This window comes from Oncorhynchus gorbuscha, linkage group LG07 (assembly GCF_021184085.1).
Source record: "Oncorhynchus gorbuscha isolate QuinsamMale2020 ecotype Even-year linkage group LG07, OgorEven_v1.0, whole genome shotgun sequence".
Lineage (NCBI taxonomy): Eukaryota > Metazoa > Chordata > Actinopteri > Salmoniformes > Salmonidae > Oncorhynchus > Oncorhynchus gorbuscha.
In genome coordinates, this window is record NC_060179.1 from 336,859 (window position 1) to 364,242 (window position 27,384).

The 27,384-nt window shown below is 42.8% G+C and overlaps 1 protein-coding gene across 1 annotated transcript in view; it reads left to right on the plus strand.

The window, feature by feature from the left end:
* ptchd1 (patched domain containing 1) overlaps positions 1 to 27,384 on the plus strand; it is a 90,695-nt gene that overhangs the window by 62,379 nt on the left and 932 nt on the right. The window contains exons 10-11 of the mRNA XM_046355386.1: positions 1,476 to 1,653; positions 26,374 to 26,710. Of these exons, the coding sequence (XP_046211342.1) occupies positions 1,476 to 1,653; positions 26,374 to 26,710 (515 nt within the window). The remainder of the gene's footprint in view (positions 1 to 1,475; positions 1,654 to 26,373; positions 26,711 to 27,384) is intronic.

Sequence of the window (27,384 nt, forward strand, 5' to 3'; positions counted from 1 at the left end):
CATGGGGATGATCTCCGAGGATTCTCTACGTAGGCCTTCAGCTGACGCACTACTCCGGCGCACCTCCCTGATCGTCCTCCCGCTGTCAGTGTCCTTTTGCACTTAGGAGTCTGTTCCCTCACCCTTTGTTCTGGAAGGGCTCTTCTGAGGTCAGACAGCTCTTTAGCTCAGAGCTCACAGCGTAGGAATGAAACCCTTTAGATACCACGATTCGATGGGAGATGGAGGCTAGGTGGTTCGACTTGAATTCACCCGCATAGACACAGCTACTCCTCCGTAGCTTGGGTAGAAAAGGGTTCCTTTGTCCTCAAACTTGCGTTGCGTTCTGGGTTTGTTGACTTTTTAGACCTTGCTGGGGCCACGTAGTCTTGTAAATTCTATACTCACAGGTTTTATACCCTTGGGTCAGAAGTGGGTGTAACCGCCTTTAGGGCAATTCACTGGGTGTACCAAGTTAATGAGGCAAGGTCTAGATTTGATTCAAATCCAATTTTAGACAACTAACTTAACATTTCATCTTCCCAAATACATTCTCTTTGATTCGGATATTTTCCATACAACGTGCAATGTATAAACATCAAACATCTACTAGGAAAACTCTTCACGTTACATTGTTTTCGTAATAACATCATCTATTAACCTTTAATAACAAAACAAAAATGACATACATTTTCATATTCCATCTATCGTCATGACCACCATTGTGGCTGATGGAAACCATTGTTCCAAAGCCCCTTTATTTCATGTTTAATGTTCTGAGGCTGGTTCTCCATAGTATCAGGACAAAGGAATTTGCCTGTGGCCTGAGATTTACCAGGGGCGTGAGGGGTCATGAAACCCCCCACATCTTCAGACCTCTAGATCTCTCCTCCTCTGTTGGGGTTGAGAGATAATCTGTAGGGTTGTGGTCTCCTGTAACCTGACCTGACCAGGACAGTCATTACATCTACTAACTCTACTGACTACTAACATTAATAACTCTACTGACTCTACTGACTACTAACATTAATAATCTACTAACTCTACTGACTACTAACATTAATAATCTACTAACTCTACTGACTACTAACATTAATAATCTACTGACTCTACTGACTACTAACATTAATAATCTACTAACTCTACTGACTACTAACATTAATAATCTACTGACTCTACTGACTACTAACATTAATAATCTACTAACTCTACTGACTACTAACATTAATAATCTACTAACTCTACTGACTACTAACATTAATAATTCTACCAACTTCACTGACTACTAATTGTACTACTAACGTTAATAATTCTACTAACACTAACTCTACTGACTACTAACTGCACTGACTACTAATTCTACTAACTCTACTGACTACTAATTCTACTAACTCACTGACTACTAATTATACTAATTCCTAACGTTAATATTTCTAACTCAAAGCCCTAACCGTTATTAAGAATATATCTAATATATAATAACATGTGTGTTGCAGGTGAGCCAGGGCTCGGAGCCCAGTTCTCTGGTTGCTATGGATACAGGGACGTTGTTGTATGCTCGCGCCCAGCAGCGCTACTTCTCCTCCTACTCTCCTGTGATTGGCTTCTATGTCTATGAGAGCGCCCCCTATTGGAACACCTCGGTACAGCGAGACCTGCTGGAGTACGCTAAAGGTACTGACCTCTGACCTCCAACCATAACTCTAACCCTGCCGGAGTAGCTAAAGGCACTGACCTCTGACCTCCAACCATAACTCTAACCCTGCCGGAGTAGCTAAAGGCACTGACCTCTGACCTCCAACCATAACTCTAACCCTGCCGGAGTAGCTAAAGGCACTGACCTCTGACCTTTAACCCTAACCCAGGGTTTTCAAAACTTGGTCCTGGGGACCCCAAGGGGTGCATGTTTTTTTTTTTGCCCTAGCACTACACATCTGATTCAAATGATCAACTCATCATCTAGCTTTCATTATTTGAATCAGCTGTGTAGCGCTAGAGCAAAAAACAAAACCTGTATCCAGGGGGGCCCCAGGACCGAGTTTGAAAAACTCCCCTAACCCTAACCTTGCTTGAGTACGCGAAAGGTGTACTGACCTCTGACCCCTAACCCTGATAGAGAACCTTAAAAGTACTAACCCTAAAGGCCATGATCCACTGGCAATTTGTTGAGGCAATGTTGCTGGCAACGAGATGGGGTATGAGACAGGGGAGCAATGATGGGCAACAAGTAACATGGACATGAAGAATAGATTTCATATAAAGCATAGGATATATTAATGTACGCCTTCAGGAAGTATTCACACCCCTGGACTTATTACACATTGTGTTACAGCCTCGATTCAAAGTGGATTTAACATTTTTTTTATATGTCACCCATCTAAACAAAATACCCCATAATAAAAAAGTTTTTTTTTTTTTGTCAATTTAGCAAATGTATTGAAAATGAAATACAGAAATATCAAATGTACATATGTATTCAGACCCCTTTGCTCTGCAACTCAGGGGTATCCAATTTCCTTTGACCATCCATGAGATGTCACTACAACTTGATTGGAGCCCACCTGTGGCCAATTCAACTATTTGGACATGATTTAGAAAGAAACACATCTGTCTGTATAAGGTCCCACAGTTGACAGTGCAGTAACTATACCATGAAGTCCAAGGAACTGTCCGTAGATCTCTGAGATTGAATGGTAATGCGGCGTATATTTGGGGAAGGGTATAAAACTATTCCTAGAGTGTTGAAAGTTTCCAAGAGCACAGAGGTCTCCATCATTGGGAAACTACCCAGACTCTGCCTTGAGCTGGCTGTCCGACCAAACTAGGCAAGAAGGGAGGTTACCAAGCACCCAATGACCACACTGACCAGAGCTTATTGGCTGAGATGGAAGAACCTGCCAGAAGAACAACAGTCTCTACAGCACTTCACCAATCAGGCCTTTATGGTAGAGTGGCCAGATGGAATTATTTGGCCTGATTGGTGGAATGCTCCAACTGATTGGTGGAGTGGCCAGACGGAACTATTTGGCCTGATTGGTGGAGTGGCCAGACGGAACTATTTGGCCTGATTGGTGGAATGCTCCAACTGATTGGTAGAGTGGCCAGACGGAACTATTTGGCCTGATTGGTGGAATGCTCCAACTGATTGGTAGAGTGGCCAGACGGAACTATTTGGCCTGATTGGTGGAATGCTCCAACTGATTGGTAGAGTGGCCAGACGGAACTATTTGGCCTGATTGGTGGAATGCTCCAACTGATTGGTAGAGTGGCCAGACGGAACTATTTGGCCTGATTGGTGGAATGCTCCAACTGATTGGTGGAGTGCTCCATTTCCACAGAGGAACTCTAGAGCTCTGCCAGAGTCACCATCGGGTTCTTGGTCGGCACTGTGATTTTGGGGGCCGTCAATGCTGCAGGCGTTTTTTGGTACCCTTCCCCAGATCTGTGCCTCGACACAATCCTGTCTCGGAGCTCTACGGACAATTCCTTCGATGTCTTGGCTTTGTTTTTTCTCTGACATGCAATGTCAACTATGGGACCTTATATAGACAGGTGTGTGCCTTTCCAAATCATGTCCAATCATTTGAATTTACCACAGGTGAACTCCAAGTTGTAGAAACATCTCAAGAATCAATGGAAACAGGATGCATCTGAGCTCAATTTACAGTCTCGTAGCAAAGTCAGTATTACTGACTAAGGTTTTTCTATTTTTTATTTTTAATACATTTGGAATTTTTAAAACCCTTTTTTCACTTTGTCATTATGGGTTATTGTGTGTAGATTGAAGAGGAATTTATTGGATTTGATCAATTGTAAAATAATTATGTAATGTAACAAAATGTGGAAAAAGTCAAAAGGTCTAAAAACTTTCCAAATGCCTGTATGTGGTTGCTTCAAGTTGTATGTTTAAAGTATTAGGGTAGCCTAGTGGTTAGAGCATTGGACTAGTAACCGGAAGGTTGCGAGTTCAAACCCCCGAGCTGACAAGATACAAATCTGTCGTTCTGCCCCTGAACAGGCAGTTAACCCACCGTTCCCAGGCCATCATTGAAAATAAGAATGTGTTCTTAACTGACTTGCCTGGTTAAATAAAGGTAAAATAAAAAAATAAAAAATGTTTATGTATTGCCTTGGTATTGCCCTCCAATTCCAATATTAGTCTGTTACAGTTTCTTAAACAGTTTACAGAAACCAAATAACAAAATACAGACCTATCCTATCCTGTTAACCTCTGTGATTGAAAAAACATTGGTTTCATGCATGTCAACATCAGAAGCCTCCTCCCTAAGTTTGTTTTACTCACTGCTTTAGCACACTCTGCTAACCCTGATGTCCTTGCCGTGTCTGAATCCTAGCTTAGGTAGGCCACCAACAATTCTGAGATTTCCATACCGAGCTACAACATTTTCCGTCAAGATAGAACTGCCAAAGGGGGAGGAGTTGCAATCTACTGCAGAGAGAGCCTGCAAAGTTCTGTCATACTTTCCAGGTCTATACACAAACAGTTTGAACTTCTAATTTTAAAAATGTACCTCTCCAGAAATAAGTCTCTCACTGTTGCCGCCTGCTATCGACCCCCCTCCGCTCCCAGCTGTGCCCTGGACACCATTTGTGAATTGATCACCCCCCATCTAGCTTCAGAGTTCATTGTGTTAGGGATATGGGATATGCTTAAAACCACGGCAGTCCTACAATCTAAGATAGATGCCCTCAATCTCACACAAATCATCAAGGAACCCACTAGGTACAACTCTAAATCCGTAAACATGGGCACCCTCATAGACATTATCCTGACCGACTTGCCCTCCAAATACACCTCCGCTGTTTTCAATCAGGATCTCAGCGATCACTACCTCATTGCCTGTATCCGCTATGGGTCTGCGGTCAAACGACCACCCCTCATCACTGTCAAACGCTCCCTAAAACTCTTATGCGAGCAGGCCTTTCTAATCAACCTGGCCCGGGTACCCTGGAAGGATATTGACCTCATCCCGTCAGTCGAGGATGCCTGGTCATTCTTTAAAAGTCATTTCCTCACCATCTTAGATAAGCATGCCCCGTTCAAAAAATGCAGAACTAAGAACAGATATAGCCCTTGGTTCACTCCAGATCTGACTGCCCTTGACCAGCACAAAAACATCCTGTGGCAGACTGCAATAGCATTGAATAGTCCCCACAATATGCAACTGTTCAGGGAAGTCAGGAACCAATACACGCAGTCAGTCAGGTAAGCAAAGGCTAGCATTTTCAAGCAGAAATTCGCATCCTGTTTTGGGACACTGTAAAGTCCATGGAGAACAAGAGCACCTCCTGAGGCTAGGTAACACGGTCACCACTGATAAATCCATGATAATCAAACATTTCAATAAGCATTTCTCAACGGCTGGCCATGCCTTCCTCCTGGCTACTCCAAACCCGGGCCAACAGCCGTGTTCATTGACCTGGCCAAGGCTTTCGACTCTGTCAATCACCATATTCTTAGCGGCAGACTCAATAGCCTTGGTTTTTCTCATGACTGCCTCACCTGGTTCACCAACTACTTTGCAGACAGAGTTCAGTGTGTCAAATTGGAGGGCATGTTGTCTCTGGCAGTCTCTATGGGGTACCACAGGGTTCAATTCTCGGGCCGACTCTTTTCTCTGTATATATCAATGATGTTGCTCTTGCTGCGGGCGATTCCCTGATCCACCTCTACGCAGACGACACCATTCTGTGTACTTCTGGCCCTTCCTTGGACACTGTGCTAACTAACCTCCAAACGAGCTTCAATGCCATACAACAGTCCTTCCGTGGCCTCTAACTGCTCTTAAACGCTAGTAAAACCAACTGCATGCTTTTCAACCATTCGCTGCCAGCACCCGCCCGCCCGACTAGCATCACCACCCTGGACGGTTCTGACCTAGAATATGTGGACAACTATAAATACCTAGGTGTCTGGCTAGACTGTAAACTCTCCTTCCAGACTCATATTATACATCTCCAATCCAAAATGAAATCTAAAAATCGGCTTTCTATTTCGCCACAAAGCCTCCTTCACTCACGCCGCCAAACTTACCCTAGTAAAACTGACTATCCTACCGATCCTCAACTTCAGCGATGTCATCTACAAAATAGCTTCCAATACTCTACTCAGCAAACTGGATGCAGTTTATCACAGTGCCATCCGTTTTGTTACCAAATCATCTTATACCACCCACCACTGCGACCTGTATGCGCTAGTCGGCTGGCACTCGCTACAAATTTGTCGCCAGATCCACTGGCTCCAGGTCATCTATAAGTCCATGCTAGGTAAAGCTTCTCCTTATCTCAGTTCACTGGTCACTATAACAACACCCACCCGTAGCACACGTTCGAGCAGGAATATCTCACTGATCATCCCCAAAGCCAACACCTCATTTGGCCGCCTTCCAGTTCTCTGCTGCCAGTGATTGGAACGAATTGCAAAAATCGCTGAAGTTGGAGACTTTTATTTCCCTCACAAACTTTAAACATCAACTATCTGAGCAGCTAACCAATCACTGCAGCTGTACATAGTCCATCTGTAAATAGCCCACCCAATCTATCTACCTCATCCCCATACTGTTTATATTTTATTTACTTTTCTGCTCTTTTGCACAACAGTATCTCTACTTGCACATCATCATCTGCTCATTTGTCACTCCAGTGTTAATCTGCTAAATTGTCATTATTAGCTCCTATGGCCTATTTATTGCCTACCTCCTCATGCCTTTTGCACAATGTATATAGACTTTCTTTTTTCTACTGTGTAATTGACTGGTTTATTTTGTTATTGGCTTGTTTATTGTTTACTCCATGTGTAACTCTGGGTTGTTGTCTGTTCACACTGCTTTGCTTTATCTTGGCCAGGTCGCAGTTGCAAATGAGAACACTAAAGGTGTTCTCAACTAGTCTACCTGGTTAAATAAAGGTGTTCTCAACTAGTCTACCTGGATAAATAAAGGTGTTCTCAACTAGTCTACCTGGTTAAATAAAGGTGTTCTCAACTAGTCTACCTGGAAGGATAAAGGTGTTCTCAACTAGTCTACCTGGTTAAATAAAGGTGTTCTCAACTAGTCTACCTGGTTAAATAAAGGTGTTCTCAACTAGTCTACCTGGTTAAATAAAGGTGTTCTCAACTAGTCTACCTGGTTAAATAAAGGTGTTCTCAACTAGCCTACCTGGTTAAATAAAGGTGTTCTCAACTAGCCTACCTGGTTAAATAAAGGTGTTCTCAACTAGTCTACCTGGTTAAATAAAGGTGAAATAAAACATTTAAAAATGTTAAAAATCCAATTTTTGCTAAATATGTTAACTTGAACCTTTTTGCAGTCCACATTGTTCTAAGTTAATGCTTCATTGTTGAAATATATATACACTATATTGTCAATAAACAAGATTAAATTCACAACAAAGAGAGTGAAAAATTCTCATCAAAAGCCTAAACAACATGAATCAACATCTTGTTTTGAACAGGCTGTCTAAACACATTGTATAATATTAAAACAATACAGTCTATGAAGGGTTTTACACAAATAAAAAGACAATATTTACACAATATAAAGAGAGAGCAAGAATGTCCACTAAGTGTTTTACTACTCCCTATTAGGCCTGTTTTATAAACCTAATCAGAACCATCTATCAGATCAGATTCACACATCTCCATACGTTGCATTGCAAGCCCTCCACGGACGTTGTCACCGTAAAACCAGGAAGGTGAATCATTCTCATGAGTTTGGTTGTAATAAAATGTAACAAAAAGCAAGCAATCCGTTTTGATTAACCAGCAGCGATATATCCAAGACGACTCAGAGCTGATACAGACATACCCAAGACGACTCAGAGCTGATACAGACATACCCAAGACGACTCAGAGCTGATACAGACATACCCAAGACGACTCAGAGCTGATACAGACATACCCAAGACGACTCAGAGCTGATACAGACATACCCAAGATGACTCAGCGATGATACAGACATACCCAAGACGACTCAGAGCTGATACAGACATACCCAAGACGACTCAGAGCTGATACAGACATACCCAAGACGACTCAGAGCTGATACAGTCATACCCAAGACGACTCAGAGCTGATACAGACATACCCAAGACGACTCAGAGCTGATACAGACATACCCAAGACGACTCAGAGCTGATACAGACATACCCAAGATGACTCAGAGCTGATACAGACATACCCAAGACGACTCAGAGCTGATACAGTCATACCCAAGACGACTCAGAGCTGATACAGACATACCCAAGACGACTCAGAGCTGATACAGTGATAGAGGAATGCTAAATTCCTTTATGTTTTAATTGCCAAAACCAATTTCGCACTCGTTTCTAATTCATTAATGATGTGTACGTTCATTAATTATGCATGAAGTAGATCGAGACCAGTTTTAAAAGCCAGGTAAGAGCGTTTAAATCCAGAGAGTACTGACCCAAAATACAAAGAACATTACATTTTAAAGAAAGAGAACATAAAATGACGTCATCAGTTTCACACCCTCTCCCATCCTTACAATAGCGTAGTATTCAGTCCTAGAGATGTTTTACTCCCCTCATAAAACTACATTCCAACCTGTCTAAAAGATATACTTCTCTCCACTAATGGAATCCAACCAAAACATTCTTATCTGTATGAAAAGCTATCTCAACTCCCCCTTAAACTGCCCAAGAGGCACAGACAATTAATTTGTTCTGCTTACATTTTCAGTAACAGCTTAACCAAAAACTCATACTTTTCATATCATAACATAATAGTATTAGAATAAATGGTTCTAATCAATAATGTATACATAATTAATCATTTCAACTATAATTTCCTCTAACAATCCTCCCTTTGATCAAATATTATACATTCAAATCTACATCTAGTTTTATTTAATCATAAAAATACAAGTATAAACGAACTTAACTAACCTTTTTATAGAGGTTTATCAGATTATCATATGAATAGACACACACATAATCAACAAATTAACATTATTATAAATGTTTATCCAACTCTTCACATATCAAATCTAACCTTAACTCCAACTGTTTTTAAACCTACATCAGAATCATAACTCTTCCTTCCGGATTTTCGTCACGACCTTCATTAAAAAGCAGTTTAATCATGGAAACAAATTACAATCTAATTCCCCTTAATCTCAACACTAGCCTCATCAAACATAAATTCCCCACAAATGACAGATCCAGATTCGTCCACTTCCTCTGTAGACATGCCTTCAGTCCTCCACAGGTCAGAACCTGGAATCGGCCCATAACGCACAATCTGTAGTGTCATTGATCTCTCCAGAGTCCTGGAAACAAGGCCTCGCACACAGGGAATTAGACAACAGCCGCATAAAATTAAAACACTCATGCAGGTGGATACAGCCCAAACACCGTGATTATAACGTTTTTCCATTTTCCAATCGTACTATCAAACCAATTAGTCAGGGAAGTATTCACCCCAGAGTTTTCTGCCAACCCGTGAGCCAGGGTGGTCAAACCAGCTGAGGCTTCGGGCACTGATTCGTCCTGATTAGTCCTGATTACCACGCCCACTTCCCCCTTTTATCTAATGCAATTCTATTCTGTCAGGTCTTCCAGCTGGTTGCTTCAGTCTGTTCTACAAAACCTTTAATAACACTTCTGGCAACTATAAATAATCCAGTCTACATTCTTATTTGAGAGTAGACCACCAGCAAATGCTTGACTCCAATCCTGCTAATATCTGATTTCTTGCCTTGAACTCATCCAGCACACCTCGTGGAACCCCAATGTTATCAATATATACTCTGTCGTCAAAAGACCCAGATGGAGCTTCTCTTCTCTCTCGTTTGTCTAACTTCATGTCTTGGTGTTGTATGAGTGTAAAAGGCATTCCTAACCAGTCCAATCAGTTGGCAATACTGGCCACAAACTCATTCCCCCGCACAACCACCAGATGTCGCCCTGGCCCACTTCAACATATTGAAATCCCCAGAGTTCAACCAGCCTGTCAAATCAGACATGGTCCCGTCAGGGGTAATATTCCTTTACCCTGGATGATTACACTAGGAATAGCCGTTGTTTTAGAGGGATTGGTTGAACTTCGGCCAATCATATTCTCCTTATCGACTCTCAAACAAATCAAATCAAATGTATTTATACAGCCCTTCGTACATCAGCTGATATCTCAAAGTGCTGTACAGAAACCCAGCCTAAAACCCCAAACAGCAAACAATGCAGGTGTAAAAGCACGGTGGCTAGGAAAAACTCCCTAGAAAGGCCAAAACCTAGGAAGAAACCTAGAGAGGAACCGGGCTATGTGGGGTGGCCAGTCCTCTTCTGGCTGTGCCGGGTAGAGATTATAACAGAACATGACCAAGATGTTCAAATGTTCATAAATGACCAGCATGGTCAAATAATAATAAGGCAGAACAGTTGAAACTGGAGCAGCAGCACAGTCAGGTGGACTGGGGACAGCAAGGAGCCATCATGTCAGGTAGTCCTGGGGCACGGTCCTAGGGCTCAGGTCCTCCGAGAGAGAGAAAGAAAGAGAGAATTAAAGAGAGCATATGTGGGGTGGCCAGTCCTCTTCTGGCTGTGCCGGGTGGAGATTATAACAGAACGTGGCCAAGATGTTCAAATGTTCATAAATGACCAGCATGGTTGAATAATAGTAAGGCAGAACAGTTGAAACTGGAGCAGGAGCATGGCCAGGTGGACTGGGGACAGCAAGGAGTCATCATGTCAGGTAGTCCTGGGGCATGGTCCTAGGGCTCAGGTCCTCCGAGAGAGAGAAAGAAAGAGAGAAGGAGAGAATTAGAGAACGCACACTTAGATTCACACAGGACACCTGAATAGGACAGGAGAAGTACTCCAGATAAACAAACTGACCCTAGCCCCCCGACACATAAACTACTGCAGCATAAATACTGGAGGCTGAGACAGGAGGGGTCAGGAGACACTGTGGCCCCATCCGAGGACACCCCCGGACAGGGCCAAACAGGAAGGATATAACCCCACCCACTTTGCCAAAGCACAGCCCCCACACCACTAGAGGGAAATCTTCAACCACCAACTTACCATCCTGAGACAAGGCCGAGTATAGCCCACAAAGATCTCCGACACGGTACAACCCAAGGGGGGGGACCCAGACAGGCCGACCACAACAGTGAATCAACCCACCCAGGTGACGCACCCCCCAGGGACGGCACGAGAGAGCCCCAGCAAGCCAGTGACTCAGCCCCGTAACAGGGTTAGAGGCAGAGAATCCCAGTGGAAAGAGGGGAACCGGCCAGGCAGAGACAGCAAGGGCGGTTCGTTGCTCCAGAGCCTTTCCGTTCACCTTCCCACTCCTGGGCCAGACTACACTCAATCATATGACCCACTGAAGAGATGAGTCTTCAGTAAAGACTTAAAGGTTGAGACCGAGTTTGCGTCTCTGACATGGGTAGGCAGACCGTTCCATAAAAATGGAGCTCTATAGGAGAAAGCCCTGCCTCCAGCTGTTTGCTTAGAAATTCTAGGGACAATTAGGAGGCCTGCGTCTTGTAACCGTAGCGTACGTGTAGGTATGTACGGCAGGACCAAATCAGAGAGGTAGGTAGGAGCAAGCCCATGTAATGCTTTGTAGGTTAGCAGTAAAACCTTGAAATCAGCCCTTGCTTTGACAGGAAGCCAGTGTAGAGAGGCTAGCACTGGAGTAATATGATCAAATTTTTTGGTTCTAGTCAGGATTCTAGCAGCCGTATTTAGCACTAACTGAAGTTTATTTAGTGCTTTATCCGGGTAGACGGAAAATAGAGCATTGCAGTAGTCTAACCTAGAAGTGACAAAAGCATGGATTAATTTTTCTGCATCATTTTTGGACAGAAAGTTTCTGATTTTTGCAATGTTACGTAGATGGAAAAAAGCTGTCCTCGAAATGGTCTTGATATGTTCTTCAAAAGAGAGATCAGGGTCCAGAGTAACGCCGAGGTCCTTCACAGTTTTATTTGAGACGACTGTACAACCATTAAGATTAATTGTCAGATTCAACAGAAGATCTCTTTGTTTCTTGGGACCTAGAACAATCATCTCTGTTTTGTCCGAGTTTAATAGTAGAAAGTTTGCAGCCATCCACTTCCTTATGTCTGAAACACATGCTTCTAGCGAGGGCAATTTTGGGGCTTCACCATGTTTCATTGAAATGTACAGCTGTGTGTCATCCGCATAGCAGTGAAAGTTTACATTATGTTTTCGAATAACATCCCCAAGAGGTAAAATATATAGTGAAAACAATAGTGGTCCTAAAACAGAACCTTGAGGAACACCGAAATGTACAGTTGATTTGTCAGAGGACAAACCATTCACAGAGACAAACTGATATCTTTCCGACAGATAAGACCTAAACCAGGCCAGAACATGTCCGTGTAGACCAATTTGGGTTTCCAATCTCTCCAAAAGAATGTGGTGATCGATGGTATCAAAAGCAGCACTAAGGTCTAGGAGCACGAGGACAGATGCAGAGCCTCGGTCCGATGCCATCAAAATGTCATTTACCACCTTCACAAGTGCCGTCTCAGTGCTATGATGGGGTCTAAAACCAGACTGAAGCATTTCGTATACATTGTTTGTCTTCAGGAAGGCAGTGAGTTGCTGCGCAACAGCCTTCTCTAAAATCTTTGAGAGGAATGGAAGATTCGATATAGGCCGATAGTTTTTTATATTTTCTGGGTCAAGGTTTGGCTTTTTCAAGAGAGGCTTTATTACTGCCACTTTTAGTGAGTTTGGTACACATCCAGTGGATAGAGAGCCGTTTATTATGTTCAACATAGGAGGGCCAAGCACAGGAAGCAGCTCTTTCAGTAGTTTAGTTGGAATAGGGTCCAGTATACAGCTTGAAGGTTTAGAGGCCATGATTATTTTCATCATTGTGTCAAGAGATATAGTACTAAAACACTTGAGCGTCTCTCTTGATCCTAGGTCCTGGCAGAGTTGTGCAGACTCAGGACAACTGAGGTTTGGAGGAATACGCAGGTTTAAAGAGGAGTCCGTAATTTGCTTTCTAATAATCATAATCTTTTCCTCAAAGAAGTTCATGAATTTATCACTGCTAAAGTGAAAGTCATCCTCTCTTGGGGAATGCTGCTTTTTAGTTAACTTTGCCACAGTATCAAAAAGGAATTTCGGATTGTTCTTATTTTCCTCAATTAAGTTAGAAAAATAGGACGATCGAGCAGCAGTAAGGGCTCTTCGGTACTGCACGGTACCGTCCTTCCAAGCTAGTCGGAAGACTTCCAGTTTGGTGTGGCGCCATTTCCGTTCCAATTTTCTGGAAGCTTGCTTCAGAGCTCGGGTATTTTCTGTGTACCAGGGAGCTAGTTTTTTATGAGACATTTTTTTAGTTTTTAGGGGTGCAACTGCATCTAGGGTATTGCGCAAGGTTAAATTGAGATCCTCAGTTAGGTGGTTAACGGATTTTTGTCCTCTGGCGTCCTTGGGTAGGCAGAGGGAGTCTGGAAGGGCATCAAGGAATCTTTGTGTTGTCTGTGAATTTATAGCACGACTTTTGATGTTCCTTGGTTGGGGTCTGAGCAGATTATTTGTTGCAATTGCAAACGTAATAAAATGGTGGTCCGATAGTCCAGGATTATGAGGAAAAACATTAAGATCCACAACATTTATTCCATGGGACAAAACTAGGTCCAGCGTATGACTGTGAGAGTGAGTGGGTCCAGAGACATGTTGGACAAAACCCACTGAGTCGATGATGGCTCCAAAAGCCTTTTGGAGTGGGTCTGTGGACTTTTCCATGTGAATATTAAAGTCACCAAAGATTAGAATATTATCTGCAATGACTACAAGGTCTGATAGGAATTCAGGGAACTCAGTGAGAAACGCTGTATATGGCCCAGGAGGCCTGTAAACAGTAGCTATAAAAAGTGATTGAGTAGGCTGCATAGATTTCATGACTAGAAGCTCAAAAGACGAAAACGTCATTTTTTTTTTTTTTTGTAAATTGAAATTTGCTATCGTAAATGTTAGCAACACCTCCGCCTTTGCGGGATGCACGGGGGATATGGTCACTAGTGTAGCCAGGAGGTGAGGCCTCATTTAACACAGTAAATTCATCAGGCTTAAGCCATGTTTCAGTCAGGCCAATCACATCAAGATTATGATCAGTGATTAGTTCATTGACTATAATTGCCTTTGAAGTAAGGGATCTAACATTAAGTAGCCCTATTTTGAGATGTGAGGTATCATGATCTCTTTCAGTAATGACAGGAATGGAGGTGGTCATTATCCTAGTGAGATTGCTAAGGCGAACACCGCCATGTTTAGTTTTGCCCAACCTAGGTCGAGGCACAGACACGGTCTCAATGGTGATAGCTGAGCTGACTACACTAACTCTAACTTCTGAGCTGACTACACGACTCTAACTTCTGTCACCTGGAACGGTACCATAGTATCAGTTGAAAACTGGTCGAAGCCCACATACCATAACCCGAGGTCCTGAGTATTGACCGCCTTAATGTTAATTCGCACCTTTATACAATACTTCCTCTGCTCGGGAACACAGTCCAAAACGCCAACCCTGACTATACTCCACCTGGTCCCAAATTGAGTGTATGGGTTTACGTAGCCATCCCTTTCAGTGTGAGTTATGACCTGGCTCCACGACTTACAGGGTGATTTACACAAATACTTCCCATAGAGTCCCATGGTTCTAGACTGCCAAGGAGTGAATGACCCCAATTGGTCTACACAAAATTCTACTGAGAGATCTTTGCCCAATTCCACCCTCACTTCCTTACTGTTTTGTTTCAGTGACCTTTTGAGAATCTTTGGTAACATCCCATTTCCCTCATCTAGCACATGAGTCAAATTATCCTCTTTGGCACTCTCCGGTAGGACGTGCTGTATCAGGAATATGTCACCCACGATAAGACAGCTCAGACTAACAGCTTCCATGTGAAACCCCACCCTTTCCCCGAGAACGCATCACTTAGCAAGAGCCAGACACATCTTCACTTCTATGAACAAAAACAGGGGTGACAGGACAGGGAGGGTTACTTCATTCGAGAGATGGCCCCCGGAATTCTGTTATTTCCAGTTCTCCTCTCGAACACTGTTATTGTTCTGGCAGTGAAAATTGTATCTTACCCTCCCGCAGTGCGATATGAATCCGGGTGGCCCACAGGACTAGATTGAGTGTCTTCACCTGTAGTTCACCTGTAGTGCATAAACTCTTGGACATACAGGTTTGGTTAATAAAACAGTTTCTTATTCGTCAAACCAATTAGCTAAAAAAAAAAATATTAGTTAATTATTCCGTACGTCACATCCTATTCTAGAACACTATTTACCCATCCCCCCTTCAGTTACCTGGCTCTGCCCAGGTAACAACCTTGCCTTATTCTTACACAATGACTTAGGTAAGATTTTAGTGAATTATCCTTATGTCTGACATTTTCATTTAGGAGTGTCCCTTTCATTTTCCACATGTCCAATTCTCGCTTTTGTCTCCACTCAGTAACTGTTTATCTACACACTATGTTATCTTTGCTCGTCCTGGCTCCCCTTCTAAAACTTCTCTGCTCTCCAACCTTCAAGGTCTCTGCAGTGCAGGGGGAGGGCTCTTCTGTCTGCCTGTGGCTGTTTTTCACATTCCCAAATGTGAACTACATGCTTCACTGTTTGGCTTTATAAACTCATGGATTTTCTTTCAGAAAGAACATGTCTATGAGCGGCTTTTCTCTAAAGTCCTTAATCAATATATCTTAATCCTAACAATAATCCTAAATCATCATAGATGTCCTATATTCCTGTTAAATATAATACTAAATACTAATACTTTAAAAACTTATAATCTAATAAATGCTAACCATATTAAAAATCCTTCCTACACTAATACGCCCTCTCCTTGGGGACCCTCAGTATTCTATCTGACAATAACATGGATTTAATATGTGTTGCAAAGTGTGGAATAAAACTTTGGTCATGGAAAACAGAGTAAAGCAGAACAAAGCATTCTTATCACCCATCTAGTCCTCTCAGCTACTCCTATCCTGCACCAGGTGGGCACCATGCCACCCCTCACAACAGGGAGAACAACCATACATGGGTCATCCTCAGTCAGTCTCATCCTCCCCTGAAAGCATGCTTCACCTCAGCCTCTCCAACTGGAGCATCAAGCAAAGGCATCATGCCTGAAGCCTTCACCACATCTGTAACAGACTTCTTAAAACACGGTATGATGCAAGCAGCACATCACATCAATAACAAATAATACAAGAATTAGGGTCAGAAATCCAGTAACCATCATACCAGTGTACTTACCTAACCAGGCTCCCAACTAAGAACAGTCAGACTCCTCCACCCCCTGCCATGGTCCTCATCTCAGCAGATAGTGCATCAAGCCCATTAAGGCCCTTAGATATACTACCATCTGGACTGGTGTTATTAGGAATATACGTGCAAAATTGTTCACCGAACATCTTGCAGGCGCCCCCCTGACTAGCAAGAAGCATATCCTAAGCAAGTCTATTCTGTATAAGACAGCCACAAATTGTCCCTACCATCAAAACCAGTCGCCGTGCCTAATTGATCAATAGCTGAATAGTCTAATATAAATGACCTGAGTAGGATTTTTAACACAGTGGTGGCAGGGGTGGTAGAGGAGTGTGCCTGGCCCTGGTTCGTCTGGGACCTCTGGTTTTGGCAGTACCTTAATAGAAAACACACCCATCGTGTCTGTCCCGGTCCTTTGTAGTCCGGGGGTGTAAGTGCCTGCATCAGAGAGCTTAATAGTTTTGATGGTTAGTAGGATTTCATCACCTTTACAAAGTTCAACAGTGCTCCCAGGTTTCCCCCATATCATGGAAAACCTATCCACCTTTGTGGGATCCCCTAATGCTATAAGGATATCCTCTTCTCCAATCCCAGAACTGTCCCAAGTTGGTTATCATGTAATCTTCCCCTATTTATTCTCAATGATAAATATGACTTTGTCTCTGTTACAATACCAAATCCCTAATAGCCCATTCAAAAAAACTTCACAGCTAATGTTATAAGACAGAATCCTGAACCCCTTTCTCATTTGTGGCTTAAACAGTAATTCTAAGCCCTCAACCAAAACTGCTTCATTTCTAATGAATTTACCTTAAAACTAGTAACTCAATATGACCCCATTCATTATACAAATGACTCTCCCCTGAGGCTGATCAGACCTCAGAAGCCAGTCATGATAAGGTCAAAAGGCCATACCATATTAGACATAAAGATCCCTTTATCCTTACAATAGAAATAGTCACCTGTGTAATTAAAACCCATAAAATAACATCTCATAAGGTTCCATATGTGAGCGTGCCTCTTTAAAATCTCCTTGCACTAAAACAAATCGTTCTAACAGTTGTTTTATATATATATATAATTTGCAGACATTTTTCAATTTGGTCGTTTAAAGCTGCTCTCTCTCCCACTCTCCCCAAAATTATAATCCCAGCAGGCCTCTAAAAGTGAGACACCACACCCCTAACTATCATTCACTAATGCTACCTCGAATCAGAAACTCGATAAGTGAACTATAACTAAAACCTAATGATAATTCCCCTTTGACTCAAATCATTAATCATAAGTTTTAAACATCGTCTACGGATATGTTTACTTAAATGACCATGCTACCTTTAGATACAATTAACCCAATAACATTATTATCCAATGCATTACTTTTTCTCTCTGCCGCAAATGTCGTACATTTCATAGTGTAAGGAATCCGTAATTTAATCCCAGATATTTAATAAATATGCATTCGCATTCCCTCATGGCTCCTTTAATTTACTTACTTTTGGGTAACTCCCATCCGTCTCGGAACAAAGAGTTCTACCTAAACCCGCCAGAGCACGCTGTTCAACTAAGTTAAATCAAACCCTAAAATTGACCATAACCAGTAAACAAATTAACAAAACACTTTTATATCAACTTCTGAAAAGTTACTCGAAACCTCGATCCACACACTAACAGCCATACGATTTGCTCCGTTATCCCCAGTCCCTGGTGACAAAAGTGTCTCGCTAGTGACGTCATCATCAAGCGTTCAACCTGCCAATTCGTAGCGACTTCAAATTAATTGTAAATAATTCTTGTTCGATTAACCAAACGTAATTTATCACATCTGTTCAAATCCTGAATTATAATTTACCACCCCAACCAACATCTCTAAATTCGCTAATTTTATAAAAGCTTTTCGATGGGCATAAATTATAATTGTCTCTTTGTTATCATTTAGAACCCATTTTGCTCTAAGTAACTGTCTCGTCTTTGACTTAGTATTTTCATTACAACTCTCTTCCCAATACGTTATTCACTTGTCTAATTACAAACTCAGACCAGCATTAGTGAGTGTACGCCTTTAAAATGCCTTGTCTCTGGGAACAGGGAAATCCCCTTAACCCAAACTTTCACTCCTACAACGACACCCAATAATTCCGATGATCCCTTCACATCGTTTGTTTTAAATCTCTTGAGGTATCATGCAACTTATCTTCGAATTGTCGTCCCACAATATTTTTTCCCCTGTCATACACTCAAACCACTGTGATTGACGTGCACTGTCCCTATAAGATAAGACATTTTATTTGTTCCCCGCAATGAGAACGGAAAACAGATACTTTTTAGAATACGTTACTTTTTGTTCAAATGCACTAGCGTTACCTTAACCAAAAATCAATACTCGGAAAAACAATCACAACTTTTTACGATTAAACTATTCTTACCTAATTTATAGTCCAAAGCGTTGCACTATATAGCCCCATTGAGTGTCTAGCAATTCCGTCGCTGGCTATAGACACAAATCTGCCCGCCTTTGTAAAATATATATTCCCTATTCAGATTGAGTTCAGTTTTAAATTCTAATCTTCAGAGTAAACCCAACCGAACTTCTCAATTTACTATACCCTAACATTCAAACGTGCCATGTTTTTGTGTTAAACTTCTCATGTCAATTGACTCACAAATAGCCACAACGTCCAGGCAGGCTGGAACTGCATCGTATCTCCCCGTTATCCCCTCCATTCAACTCCAAGCAACTCTCTGTCTTCTATGATACATCTATTTAACTACGACTCCCATCTCAATACATTATTCCACCAGATCATTTTGGGCGAAATAGCGTTTTACATCGAAATTGTCTCGCCATTATTTTTAATGACTTATTTTATCAATTCTTATCTAGAACACATAATATCCGTTCAGTTATATCTTTTGCAAACACTGGCGACCGTATTTTTCAGGCAAAACATGCAAATAGGTCAATTACGATCTAAAAATCCATTTTAGTTCAAACGCCTCGGCCGGGAACCGAACCGTGGATTACCGTTGGTGAGACTGTTGCGCTCGCCACTATACTACCAGCGCTATGAATTTGACCGAGACTCTCCGCAAATATACCCATTTTTACAGTTATCTGTATTTGTTACTCCGACATCTAGACAACAGAAAACAGCCCCAATTTAACGCCCAAAGTTTTCCCTCAGTTAGAATTCTCGTTTTCTGCGCGTCGCTTTCTCTTTTTTTGCTTCCGAAAGCCAAACTCCGGCTGTGTATAACCCCTGTTTATTCTGCTTTTTCACATTATTACCACATTCCTTATGTATCTGTTTTATAAGGGATTCTAGCTTTTCTACATTTAGACGGCCATCAAAATCGTATTATTATTATTATTATTTTTTCCATCTTAGACAGAAATCGATGTTTCTCTTGTCTTTCTGTGCCATGTATCGCTCGTCTCCCGTTAGTTCTGGGGCTTCTTTCGAGGCATTTCTCCCCATTCTTAATCCTTACCGTTACTAGTAGCAATGTCTTTAAACACTTATCTATGCCTTTCTATATAATTTTAAATTCTATGTGCGTGCAGTTCTATAAATTTGTAATTTACCGTTACTTAGTTACTTCTAGTTACTATTCTGTCTGCCTATGTGTGTGTTCCTTTAAAAATAATCAGTATGTATTTTCCATCCTGTGAACCGCATCCATAGAAGACTTTTGATCGGACATCACATTTCGCCCATAGGATATTCCTTTTGGGATTTTCAATCGTTAATGTCTCGAATCTCACTACTCTAGACTAAGTTGACCTCTCCTGTGAACCACGTCTATAGAAGACTTTTGATCGGACATCACATTTCACCCATAGGATATTCCTTTTGGGACTTTCAATCGTTAATGTCTCGAATCTCACTACTCTAGACTAATCACTTATCATTTGATATTAATTTCTTTCAGCATTGTACAGGTTCATTTATTCTGTTCACCTAGAATTACCCTGCCTTCTCACCAAGCCTAATTTATCCTCACCTGTTTTAACATATCTATCTGCTACTTTCCACAGTCAGCTTCCCATACACAGATAGACTATTAGGTAAAAACTTTATTTAGGTATGTTTATTGAATTATTGGCCATCCTATTTGTACGGAACAAGCGTCCTAATTCTCCAATGCGTACTATATCACTCCTTAATAATCCTCCTGGCTTGCAAGACCAGGCTTTATTAAGCTCTAGTTTATTTGATGGTAGCGCTCCTTACCTCAGGTCAATTTCGGACTTGCTTCCTTTTTATCGATATCCTGGTTAATACCCCCGGTAGAAACCCATTTTATTTGTTCGGAATATTCAAGCACCTATTATTGATCAAATTCAACTCCTTCATAACATTTTAATCAATAAATATCCTAAATAATCCCTCCCAAATTCAAGAATAAAAGCTACTTTACCTGCTGCTGACTGGGATAAGCATTGTTCGTTTGAATCTAGTCACCCTCTCTGTCCTCTGTGATAATACGCAGGCCTGTTTCAATTTTAACCTCAATTCAGAGGTCAGGTCTTTAGTAAAACGAGTCAAAAACTCGTCCGTGCACGATTTTCAGCGTATTACCTTCAGATAACAGGTAGAGATATTTAGATCCGGCACCTCGAAGGACCAAATTGATAGAGGAATTCTAAATTCCTTTATGTTTTAATTGCCAAAACCAATTTCGCACTTGTTTCTAATTCATTAATGATGTGTAAGTTCATTAATTATGCATGAAGTAGATCGAGACCAGTTTTAAAATCCAGGTAAGAGCGTTTAATTCCAGAGAGTACTGACCCAAAATACAAAGAACATTACATTTTAAAGAAAGAGAACATAAAATGACGTCATCAGTTTCACACCCTCTCCCATCCTTACAATAGCGTAGTATTCAGTCCTAGAGATGTTTTACTCCCCTCATAAAACTACATTCCAACCTGTCTAAAAGATATACTTCTCTCCACTAATGGAATCCAACCAAAACATTCTTATCTGTATGAAAAGCTATCTCAACTCCCCCTTAAACTGTCCAAGAGGCACAGACAATTAATTAGTTCTGCTTACATTTTCAGTAACAGCTTAACCAAAAACCTATACTTTTCATATCATAAAATAATAGTATTAGAATAAATGGTTCTAATCAATAATGTATACATAATTAATCATTTCAACTATAATTTCCTCTAACATACAGACATACCCAAGACGACTCAGAGCTGATAGAGACATACCCAAGACGACTCAGAGCTGATACAGACATACCCAAGACGACTCAGAGCTGATACAGACATACCCAAGACGACTCAGAGCTGATACAGACATACCCAAGACGACTCAGAGCTGATACAGACATACCCAAGACGACTCAGAGCTGATACAGACATACCCAAGACGACTCAGAGCTGATACAGACATACCCAAGACGACTCAGAGCTGATACAGACATACCCAAGACGACTCAGAGCTGATACAGACATACCCAAGATGACTCAGAGCTGATCCAGACATACCCAAGACGACTCAGAGCTGATACAGGCATACCCAAGACGACTCAGAGCTGATACAGACATACCCAAGACGACTCAGAACTGATACAGACATACCCAAGACGACTCAGAGCTGATACAGACATACCCAAGACGACTCAGAGCTGATACAGACATACCCAAGACGACTCAGAGCTGATACAGACATACCCAAGACGACTCAGCTCTGATACAGACATACCCAAGACGACTCACAGCTGATACAGACATACCCAAGACGACTCAGAGCTCATACAGACATACCCAAAACGACTCAGCGCTGATACAGACATACCCAAGACGACTCAGCGCTGATACAGACATACCCAAGAAGACTCACAGCTGATACAGACATACCCGAGATGACTCAGAGCTCATACAGACATATCCGAGACGACTCAGAGCTGATACAGACATACCCGAGACGACTCAGAGCTGATACAGACATATCCAAGACGACTCAGAGCTGATACAGACATACCTAAGACGACTCAGAGCTGATACAGACATACCTAAGACGACTCAGAGCTGATACAGACATACCCAAGACGACTCAGAGCTGATACAGACATACCTAAGACGACTCAGAGCTGATACAGACATACCCAAGACGACTCAGAGCTGATACAGACATACCCAAGACGACTCAGAGCTGATACAGACATACCCAAGACGACTCAGAGCTGATACAGACATACCCAAGACGACTCAGAGCTGATACAGACATACCCAAGATGACTAAGAGCTGATACAGACATACCCAAGACGACTCAGAGCTGATACAGACATAACCCAGACGACTCAGAGCTGTAATCACCACAAAAGGTGCTTATCGAAAGTATTGTATCAGGAGTGTGAATACTTAGATAAATTCGATTTCTGTATTTGATCTATTTTGTATTTAGCCTTTTTCGCACATCATGTCAAACCCTAACCCTACAATGGACTGTGAAGCTCAACATAGTCACTTATAGATGTTTTGTACATGGTATGGGAAAAATGCTGATATTGGTCCCATGACTTGAATGGGAGTTGTGCCACAAATGCTAAAATGTTAGCATGTGGAAACAGTGCCAGGGAAACTAAACCAAAGCATGGTTTGCTGTCATACCTTCCATAGACTGCTTACAGGGTAAGTTAATCAGTATGTCATGTTGTGATTTGGGCTAAATATCCATTTAATATGGGCTGATCAATTGGCAGGCTGATCGATTAGCAGGCTGATCGATTAGCAGGCTGATCGATTAGCAGGCTGATCGATTAGCAGGCTGATCGATTAGCAGGCTGATCGATTAGCAGGCTGATCGATTAGCATGGAAACTACAGTGTATGTTTCTGGCAGTTAAATATGACAAACTGAACACAATATGTATATACTAACAAGACGACTCGGAGCCGTATATATATTGTGATCAAATATGGTAGTGAGGTAACATATGAGACACTAATGACCAACATTTCACTCCAAAACCAGAGATGATTTTAGGTTTTAGGTATTTTCTCTCGCTTCATCTAAAAAATGGCCACCATGTTTTCCTAAATATTTTAAAACGGCAGACTGATCACAGGACCGAGATCTAAGCTCTGATTGGAGGAACATAAAAAATGACCCACTATGTGGCGCTGCCAATCAAAACTCCCCAGATTATTATTTTAAATGTTTTTCTTCCAAAATTGCCAATGTATCACCATGGCATTAACCCGATTCCCTCAAAGCTAATGGTCTTCTTTAAATCTCTTTTAAACCCTATTCCCTCTTTTAAACACATTTTCAGGAACTTGCATTCAATTGATTGTTTTGATTGATTGTCAAGTAATCAAATAAATCAACAATCAAATCAAATACCTTTTTATTTGTCACTTGCAACTGTAGACCTTACCGTGAAATGTTACTTACGATCCCTTAACCAACAATGCGGAGTTTAAAAAAAAATAAGCTTAAGGGTAAATAGTAACCCAATAAAATAACAATAACAGGACTATATACAAGGGGTACAGGTACAGAGTCAATGTGGAGGCTATATACAGGGGGTAGTGGTACTGAGTCAATGTGGAGGCTATATACAGGGGGTAGTGGTACTGAGTCAATGTGGAGGCTATATACAGGGGGTAGTGGTACTGAGTCAATGTGGAGGCTATATACAGGGGGTAGTGGTACTGAGTCAATGTGGAGGCTATATACAGGGGGTACCGGTACAGAGTCAATGTGGAGGCTATATACAGGGTGTTACGGTACAGAGTCAATGTGGAGGCTATATACAAGGGGTACCGGTACAGAGTCAATGTGGAGGCTATATACAGGGGGTACCGGTACAGAGTCAATGTGGAGGCTATATACAGGGGGTACCGGTACAGAGTCAATGTGGAGGCTATATACAGGGGGTACCGAGTCAATGTGGAGGCTATATACAGGGGGTACCGGTACAGAGTCAATGTGGAGGCTATATACAGGGGGTACCGGTACAGAGTCAATGTGGAGGCTATATACAGGGGGTACCGGTACAGAGTCAATGTGGAGGCTATATACAGGGGGTACCGAGTCAATGTGGAGGCTATATACAGGGGTTACTGGTACAGAGTCAATGTGGAGGCTATATACAGGGGGTACCGGTACAGAGTCAATGTGGAGGCTATATACAGGGGGTACCGTTACAGAGTCAATGTGGAGGCTATATTCAGGGGGTACCGGTACAGAGTCAATGTGGTGGCTATATACAGGGGGTACCGAGTCAATGTGGAGGCTATATACAGGGGGTACCGGTACAGAGTCAATGTGGAGGCTATATACAGGGGGTACCAGTACAGAGTCAATGTGGAGGCAATATACAGAGGGTACCGGTACCGAGTCAATGTGGAGGCTATATACAAGGGGTACCGGTACCGAGTCAATGTGGAGGCTATATACAAGGGGTACCGGTACAGAGTCATTGTGGAGGCTATATACAGGGGGTACCGGTACCGAGTCAATGTGGAGGCTATATACAGGGTGTACTGGTACAGAGTCAATGTGGAGGCTATATACAGGGTGTTACGGTACAGAGTCAATGTGGAGACTATATACAGGGTGTTACGGTACAGAGTCAATGTGGAGACTATATACAAGGGGTACCGGTACCGAGTCAGTGTGGAGGCTATATACAAGGGGTACCGGTACCGAGTCATTGTGGAGGCTATATACAAGGGGTACCGGTACCGAGTCATTGTGCAGGGGTACGAGGTAATAACAAGGCTATATACAAGGGGTACCGGTACCGAGTCAGTGTGCAGGGGTACGAGGTAATAACAAGGCTATATACAAGGGGTACCGGTACCGAGTCAGTGTGCAGGGGTACGAGGTAATAACAAGGCTATATACAAGGGGTACCGGTACCGAGTCATTGTGCAGGGGTACGAGGTAATAACAAGGGGTACCGGTACCGAGTCATTGTGCAGGGGTACGAGGTAATAACAAGGCTATATACAAGGGGTACGGGTACCGAGTCATTGTGCAGGGGTACGAGGTAATAACAAGGGGTACCGGTACCGAGTCATTGTGCAGGGGTACGAGGTAATAACAAGGCTATATACAAGGGGTACGGGTACCGAGTCATTGTGCAGGGGTACGAGGTAATAACAAGGGGTACCGGTACCGAGTCATTGTGCAGGGGTACGAGGTAATAACAAGGCTATATACAAGGGGTACGGGTACCGAGTCATTGTGCAGGGGTACGAGGTAATAACAAGGCTATATACAAGGGGTACCGGTACCGAGTCATTGTGCAGGGGTACGAGGTAATAACAAGGCTATATACAAGGGGTACCGGTACCGAGTCAGTGTGCAGGGGTACGAGGTAATAACAAGGCTATATACAAGGGGTACCGGTACCGAGTCATTGTGAGGGGTACAAGGTAATAACAAGGCTATATACAAGGGGTACCGGTACCGAGTCATTGTGCAGGGGTACGAGGTAATTGAGGTAATGTAGGTCGGGATAAAGTGACTATGCATATATAGTAAACAGAAAGTAGCAGCAGTGTGTGTGAAGAAATGTGAAGAAATCCTCTGACACCACCTGGTATAGAGGTCCTGGATGGCAGGAAGCTTGGCCCCAGTGATGTACTGGGCTGTACACACCACCACCTGGTATAGAGGTCCTGGATGGCAGGAAGCTTGGCCCCAGTGATGTACTGGGCTGTACACAGAACCACCAGGTATAGAGGTCCTGGATGGCAGGAAGCTTGGCCCCAGTGATGTACTGGGCTGTACACAGAACCACATGGTATAGAGGTCCTGGATGGCAGGAAGCTTGGCCCCAGTGATGTACTGGGCTGTACACACCACCACCAGGTATAGAGGTCCTGGATGGCAGGAAGCTTGGCCCCAGTGATGTACTGGACTGTACACACTATCCTCTGTAGCTCCTTGCGGTTAGATGCCGAGCAGTTGCCATACCAAGCAGTGATGTAACCAGTCAGGATGCTCTCGATGGTGCAGCTGTAGAACTAGTATTATATTGTATGTAAAGTGCTGTATAAATATTACTATTGGTACATGAATATAATTGTTATTATTGTTGAAGGGTTCCAGCGAATCAGCTGGCTGGAAAGCTACCTGGATTACCTGACAGAACGGAACCTCTCCACTACCAGCCAATCACGTGAAAGCTTTACGCGGATGCTCCGCCTCTCCTTCCTTCGCCAGCCGCAATTCGCTCATTTTGCCGATGACATCATCTTCGCTGAGCGTGATGAAGGGGAGGAGCCAGAGATGGCAGCGTCACGTGTCTTCCTGGTTGCCAAGACAACAGAGAACAAGAGGGAGGAGATGTCCGTCCTATTGGACACACTGAGACGTCTGTCTCTGACATCACGCGTCCGCTTTCTCATCTTCAACCCCTCCTTCGTCTACCTGGACAGGTGGGACGGGAGTGTGTGTGTGTGTGTGTGTGTGTGTGTGTGTGTGTGTGTGTGTGTGTGTGTGAGAAGAGAGGAGTCTCAACTGATCTTTCTGTCTCCTCTTTCCCTCCCCCTCTGTACCTCTCTCTCTCTCTCTCTCCCTCCCCTACCTGTCTCTCTCTCTCTCTCTCTCTCCCTCCCCTACCTGTCTCTCTCTCTCTCTCTCCTACCTCTCTCTCTCCTACCTCTCTCTCTCCTACCTCTCTCTCTCCTACCTCTCTCTCTCCTACCTCTCTCTCTCCTACCTCTCTCTCTCCTACCTCTCTCTCTCCTACCTCTCTCTCTCCTACCTCTCTCTCTCCTACCTCTCTCTCTCCTACCTCTCTCTCTCTCTCTCTCTCTCTCTCTCTCTCTCTCTCTCTCTCTCTCTCTCTCTCTCTCTCTCTCTCTCTCTCTCTCTCTCTCTCTCTCTCTCTCTCTCTCTCTCTCTCTCTCTCTCTCTCTCTCTCTCTCTCTCTCTCTCTCTCTCTCTCTCTCTCTCTCTCTCTCTCTCTCTCTCTCTCTCTCTCTCTCTCCCCTCTACCTGTCTTTTTGTCTCTCTCCTTCTCTCCTTTCTGCCCCTCTATTCCTCTCTCTCCTCTCCCTCTCCCTCTCTCTCTTCTTTACCTCTCTCTCCACCTCTCTCTCCTTTGTAT